The sequence below is a fragment of the Solanum pennellii genome, chromosome 6, assembly GCF_001406875.1.
Source record: "Solanum pennellii chromosome 6, SPENNV200".
Lineage (NCBI taxonomy): Eukaryota > Viridiplantae > Streptophyta > Magnoliopsida > Solanales > Solanaceae > Solanum > Solanum pennellii.
Window position 1 is genome coordinate 14,394,460 of NC_028642.1, and position 6,866 is coordinate 14,401,325.

The 6,866-nt window shown below is 37.0% G+C and overlaps 1 protein-coding gene across 5 annotated transcripts in view; it reads left to right on the top strand.

The window, feature by feature from the left end:
• Positions 1-6,119, top strand: part of LOC107023279 (serine/threonine-protein phosphatase 6 regulatory subunit 3-like) — a 17,640-nt gene extending 11,521 nt beyond the window's left edge. For 4 of the 5 annotated variants that reach the window (XM_015223919.2, XM_027917576.1, XM_015223921.2 and 1 more), the window contains 8 exons: positions 673-776; positions 911-1,076; positions 1,268-1,390; positions 3,090-3,172; positions 4,067-4,208; positions 4,437-4,466; positions 4,589-4,659; positions 5,040-6,119. In XM_015223919.2, the coding sequence (XP_015079405.1) occupies positions 673-776; positions 911-1,076; positions 1,268-1,390; positions 3,090-3,172; positions 4,067-4,208; positions 4,437-4,466; positions 4,589-4,659; positions 5,040-5,868 (1,548 nt within the window). In that variant the 3' untranslated portion in view covers positions 5,869-6,119. The remainder of the gene's footprint in view (positions 1-672; positions 777-910; positions 1,077-1,267; positions 1,391-3,089; positions 3,173-4,066; positions 4,209-4,436; positions 4,467-4,588; positions 4,660-5,039) is intronic. The other variant, XM_015223920.2, reaches the window with a different exon arrangement.
• Positions 6,120-6,866: the final 747 nt, after the last annotated feature.

The window sequence follows — 6,866 nt, forward strand, 5'->3', positions numbered from 1 at the left end:
TTTTTTTTTGTGTGTGTGGTGGATCGAGGGTAGGGGTGAAAAATGAAATTTTTGAAGTTCAGATTTTTAAAAAAAAATAAATTTTAATTTTTTTTGGGCAGGGTGAGGGGGTGGGGGTTCATAGTTGAAATATTAACAGGGACCCATATATTTAAGTTTTGAAAAATTGCTTCTAAAACTAGGCAACAGAAGGTTTTTTGAAAATTTGGAGAAAACTTGGATACCTATATATGACCCATAGTTTACCCATAATTTACCCAATATACCCATATTTTAATGGGTAAAATATGGGTATAAGCCCAAATATTACCCATATTTAAAATCATTCTTTCAACCCATATTTAATGGGCTATTTGGGCGGGTCAGTGAAAAGTGGGCTTAAATTGGCAGCACTACTCCGAAGGGATTTTTAAAGCTAAAATGGACTAAGTTGCTTGATGTTTGTATTTTGAATGAATTGTAAATAGCTTGATAGCTTGTCTTGTTTTATTTGGTGGATTTGTTGAAAAATATTTATGAGTATTTAGTCAGTGAGTAGAATCTTAGGAAAGAGTGATGAAGATATGTTCAGCATTTCAAGTGTACTTACATTTGACTGCTAAATAGTTGAGTTGACTATCTCACCTGGATCTCTTGATCTTTGTATCTTTGTGGTTTGCTTCATTATTGTAGATTGTGGAATTCTTTTCCGTGCTACTGAAAGCTGGCAATGAAGCTGCAGAGAAAGAGTTGATCAGCTCTGGAGCAATTGAAAGAGTCCTGGATCTCTTTTTTGAGTAATATTTTTGTCTATGCTCATGGATTCTGGACCTCAATGGCTGGTTTAGGCACCAAAAACCATTGATTTTGTGTTGGGTGACTTTCTTACTACTTTTTCGACGTTCTAACAAAATACTTAATTGCTGTGCAGGTACCCTTACAATAATGCATTACATCATCACGTGGAGAGTATAATAATCTCCTGCATGGAAAGCAAAAACAAAATAATTGTTGACCATCTTTTTGAAGAGTGTGATTTGATTGGGAAGATACTTCAAACGGATAAACAGTCTACAATTTCTAGTGATGAAAAACAGGTTGATATTTGTGAATAACTGATTTACTTTGATATGAAGTTTTAGGTTTTAAATATCTTGGTGCCTTCTGTTTTTTTTTTCCTTCCAATTATTCCATCCTATTCTCTCCAAGATAAGAAATATGTTAAATGGGAACCCCACTGCATTTAATATCTTGAATTGTTTTTAATGGTATATTTTGATTGATGCAGCCTACTTTTGCTAACTCTGCAAAACGAGCACCCCGAGTGGGCAGCATAGGACATATAACACGAATTTCTAACAAACTTGTGCAGTTGGGAAAGAATGACAACTACATTCAAGCACATATTGAGGTGTGTGACAGCTTTGTGCTTAGATGCTTGATATGCTTTCAAAGATGATGACTGATTATGAGCACATCAACCAAAATTGTTCAATTAGATTTTGAATTTTTTCTCTGAATAATTGTTCAATGCTTTTGAAACTTAAAGGGGGTCATTTGGTATGAGGGATAAGGGATAAAATGCAAGATTTTATCATGCGTTTGGTTAAAGGTATTTGCCTATGCTGCTTGGACTTTTTAAAAATGATGATGGGTGCATGTCTGATCCTCCAAAAGGTGTGTATTTTTGGAGGATCTGACACGGGTGTGGCATCAACTTTGGAGAGTCCAAACATAGGTATCAGTTGGTCCCGATTGTTTATCCTACCATTTGTACTACAATAATGAGATAGTTTATTTCACATGTATGGTGGGATAACTAATCCACGGGATATCTAATCCACGGGATAACTTTGTCTATCCCACTCTCATACCAAACAACCCCTAATTGTTTGAATTTGTCGCACCCTTGGGTGTGGCATAGTGGTCAATGAAGTGGTAGCAGAATCATGAGATCTCATGTTCAAATTCTCATGGGGCAAAATACAGGTTGCCAGTATCTGTGAGATTGGAGGTAACAGTTAAACGGGGAAATGTCGAGGTGCAAAACTGGCCTGAACACCACCATCATAAAAAAGGGATGAAGACTTCTTATTTTTATGTCTTTAAGAAAATGCTCTTCTCCACAGTGTTTAGGGGTGTGCAAAGCAGTAAAAAGTGACGAAGTCCCACTTTAAGGGAAGCGCTCGCTTCATTGAAGTGAAGCACAATTTAAAAGAACAAAGACCAAAATAAACAGAGGAAAGTATACAAGCAAAATTTCATAAACTAAAAGAAGGTTCCACTTTAATTGTCTTGTCACACAACAAACATACAATTGTTATCCAATTGGTCTTACTAACTTCTTTCCTCATATTTTCATGCCGGGTCAGCCATGTTTAATTGCGGATAGATTTAAGAGATATAATCAACATTATGTTTTTTTTTCATTATTAAGATAAAATTCAACAACATTTAATCATTGTTAAGGAACAAAACAATTCAGCAATGTATATCTAATAATCACTATGAGGAAAAAAATCAGCAACATATAATTTAAAGAATCAAAGCTATACAGGGCAAAGGAAAACAGAGTATTAAAAAGAGTTAAAAAAAGGAAGAAATATAGCAGTGCCACTGCTCCAGAATGAAGAAAGAAAAGAGAAAAAGTATGGGAAAGAAAGAGTACACTGAAACATTACTCGCTTTCCTGAACACTGCTTCTCCACATCTGTAAAAGAGTTTAGGATGGACGTTGGCAACATACAATTACCTGGCCATCATGCTTCAAAAGTTGTCTTTGATATGACATTGATATTTTAGCTTGTTTATAGTTGTTGGGAAGAGTACACTGGCACTGATTTTATTGTGTGGGGTGATTAAACTTTTTAATTAACCTTTAAGTGTCACGTTCCTTGTCACCAGGTGAAATCACTTTGTTAGCGAAATCATTATTATGATTGTGGAGTATCTCATTAGATCCTTTGTTATTGTTTTGGGTCATCATATTGATTGAGTAGAAGAAGTTGGTGAAAGGTTCTGCCTGATGACATTCTATATAATAGCTATTAATGGCAGCATATTTTGTGCTAAATGCATCCTCACATGCTAGTCTGTGTACTTTACACCAGAAAAATATGGAATGGAGCGATTGGCAAACTACCGTATTACAAGAGCGTAATACAATAGAAAATGTCTACCGATGGGCTTGTGGGTAAGTTTTGCCTCTTCTTTTAATTATGTAACTGATCACCAATATTATATCATCTGTAATGTTACTCTATCAATCAAATATGTCCTGATCCCAAATTATCTAGGGTCGGCTATATGAATTCCCTTCGTCCATGGTGCTCTATTAGGTCCAGTTCATACCACTTCTAAATAATTCGTCTTTGAAGGCCAAATTAGGGTTTCTTGATTTTAAAGTGGTTCTTCAAATGTATGGACATGCAAGTTCTAACCCCGGACAAACACCAGACCTTGTTTTAAGTGGAACAACTGCATCAGCTATACCTTTTTATAGTGTTAGTGTTCTTCAATAAAACTTATCGTAGCTAAACCATGCCATTTGCATCTACTTCAACTCCCCAGAACCCGGTGGAGTGATAAAATGGAGAAATAACCAGAGTTATAAAAAAATTGGAGAAGTAAGCAGAGAGAAGTATTAACAGTCTAGTACTCTATATATTATTGTTGTCCCTGTGAGCAAAATAAGTGGTGGGTGGGAAAGCAGGAGAACTAACTGTAACTATGTGCTTTTGGAGGCTGCAGTTATGTCCGTTATTGTGATCTAGTAGTGACAAGAAGCGTCCTTATTAATTAGACGAAAAGCTTCTGTGAAAATCACATGTTCACCAAAAAAGCTTCTAATAAAATCATTTAATCAGACAGTCAAGGATAAGCTCCTCTGAGTAGTATAAACATAGATGTCACAAATTTTCAAAGAAGTGGAGAATGAGAGGTGGTTATGTTGAGTACTTCTGGTAGGCAAAAGAAGTGAAAATGTTCCAGCTTACTTCCCTTCTTCCTCTTCCTCTTTATTGCCCTTGTTGATCCCTGTATAAACTACTGTAATAGAGATCATGATGAGTTTTCTAAATATGAGCAGCCGGCCGACTGCATTACACGATCGGATGAGGGACAGTGATGAGGAAGATGTTCATGACAGAGATTATGATGTAGCAGCTTTAGCCAATAATTTTAGCCAAGCATTCAGATACACCATATATGACAATGATGATGCTGAAGAGGTAAGGGTTTGCCTAGTGCATTTAGAGCAGTGTTAGTTTCTCAGCCTTTCTTTCCTTTTTTCGGGAAAGAAGCTTAGAGGAGTGGGGTTGGGTGCTGTTCTATAAGCAGAAGAGAAGATATATACCACTGGGACCTGTGCACGTAATCCCAATTTTGGGCTGTGGGGCGCAGTTGAGTATGGTTACACATTTGTCAAATCATTCACGGTCTTCATTACTTGTTTACAGGGTCATACAGCTCTTGAACGAGATGATGAGGTAGTGCTTTCATTCTGTGATTGACATTACTTCCTTTTGAATATTTTTGAAGGTCTGTTAATCTTTTTCATGATGTCATCATAAGCCTCTATGTTCTCACTGTTTATGGTCATGCCATGTAGGATGTTTACTTTGATGATGGATCTGCTGAAGTTGTGATATCATCCCTCCGATTGGGAGATGATCAGGGGAGGTGAGTTTGCAGTTCTGTAGTTTTAAAGGATTAGCTTTAGCCGTGTGCAGATGTCAATACAGCACGTGTTTTCTGCACTATAATTGGGTGTAGGCAATTGAAAATAAATTCTCTTTCCAAACAACACACTTAGATTTTTAAATGCAAGAAAAGGAGGATCGGGAGAGAGAAAACATTCCTCCCCCCTTCCCCTTTAGGCCTTAACCCCCCACCCACCCACCCACACACAAGGAAATGCATGCCATTGTGTTTCTTTGGTTCCTTTGAGTGTGTTAAATATGGCAACTAGTGACAAAGGCAAGGTCATAGCATCTGTTTTTTCTTTAGATTTTATACTGCTTGTGTGTGACTGTTTTGTTTTCTTTTTTCCCGTTCTGCAGCAGTTTGTTCACAAACTCAAACTGGTTTGCTTTTCAAGATGATAGACTTGGTGATGCACCTGTGAACACCTCATCTACAGAGGCAATGGAAGAGGTCAACCTTAATGGAACATCAAATGGTGGGAATTGCAATAGTGATGAGGAGGTGGTAGTTGGAGAGGAGGATGGATTGGCCGAGAGCAGAAACTCTACAGATGGAACACCCACTTCTAGTGCAAATGCTTTTAGTGGATCGAATTCTGTTAATGGTGTCAGTTTCAATCAACAAAATTACAAAGCAGGTCCGTCAGATGACATGGCTTTCTTTCACTTTGAGACAACAGACAATGACGATCCCTTTGGAGACAGGCCTATGCCTGAATGGGCAGCATGGGGCAATGCTTCAGACTTTCAAGTTGGTAGATCTAATGTGAACCCATTTGAAGATCCCAGTAACTCTAGTGGCCATCTGGCGAATTCAGTGGAGGTAGCAACTCCTGTGGTAAGTTTTACTTTTGGTGGTAGTGAAGAATCTATTCAAAATGGTGTCTCGACCTCTCCAGATTCCAGCAAAAGATCACCCGGATCTGAGTCTAGTCATAAAGAAGCTGCTGTTCCTTCTATGTTTGAAGAGGATGTTGAATTTGTTGGTGTAGAATTAGAGGGTAGTGAAAAGGCAATGGAACATGCTCTTAAGGAGGGGATCGTTGGGGAGGCTGCTCCGTTGAAAAAGAGCGTTGCTCCCAAGAGTCCTGAAAAAGAGAGTACAGATAATGGTGGGGCAGGAGTAAAAGAGTACAATGATGCAAACTATTGGAGAGTAGACCAAGAAGTTGCAGTATTGGAGTAACTGCATGTGAAAGTTTGTTGGTCTTCATTTGTACCTGGAAATCAGCGCTGATTGTCTGGATACCCATTTTCAGGGTGAGATTTGTCAGTTGTGTACAGTAGAATTCTCTTCTGTTTGGGATCAAACAATAGGCTAATAGAATGGTTGTAACTGATTATTTGCTGTTACACTTTTTGATGTTTTATTATTGTCTCGTATTTTTTCAATTATCAAATTTTGATTCTCTTTTAAAAAACATTTAATATCTTGTATATCCTGATATTATCAAAGTTCTAGATAAAGTATATCCAGTTTAAGGCTGGCCTACTGGGCGGCTGGTGTTGGAATAATTTCTCTGCTTTGTTAAGTTGTGATACAGTTGACTTTTTCATGTGCCATTTTGATTGCTTGTGGACGTAATGTCACAATGCTATTGTAGGTGACTGCACTTAGTGCGATGATATTAGATGGTGAAGCTATGTGGAGCTTCCACCTGCACATGGGGAATTATCAGAAACATACCTACTTTTTCACAAATGATCAATGTAGGTGTACTTCAAACATGTATCTCCCAAAAACAGACCTGTACATTATCATGTCTTTTATACAACAAACACCAAGGTTATGGAATATACAATCATTTGACTATTTCTGACTTAAAAAGAGCAACTGAAATATCCTTGATGAAACACAAACGATGATCCACTAATACGCTTGACACTAGCACTCCATGAGATACTTTTGAGGCAAACATCTACAAAATGGATTAAAAGCCGAGGACAACGTTCAGTGGTAGGCAAATAATTGAAATTTAACCCGATTTATTTGGATCAAGTTCATGTATGCCTTCCGCCAAAAACATTTGATATGGAGTTAGTCATAATTTTAATTGAAAAAATAACCAAAATGTTATTCTTTTTTTTTTTTAATTTTTAATTTTATTTTCTTCATATCTCTCATTTTAGTATGAATGCACCAATCGAGCAATATGTGTATATATATATATATATATATATATA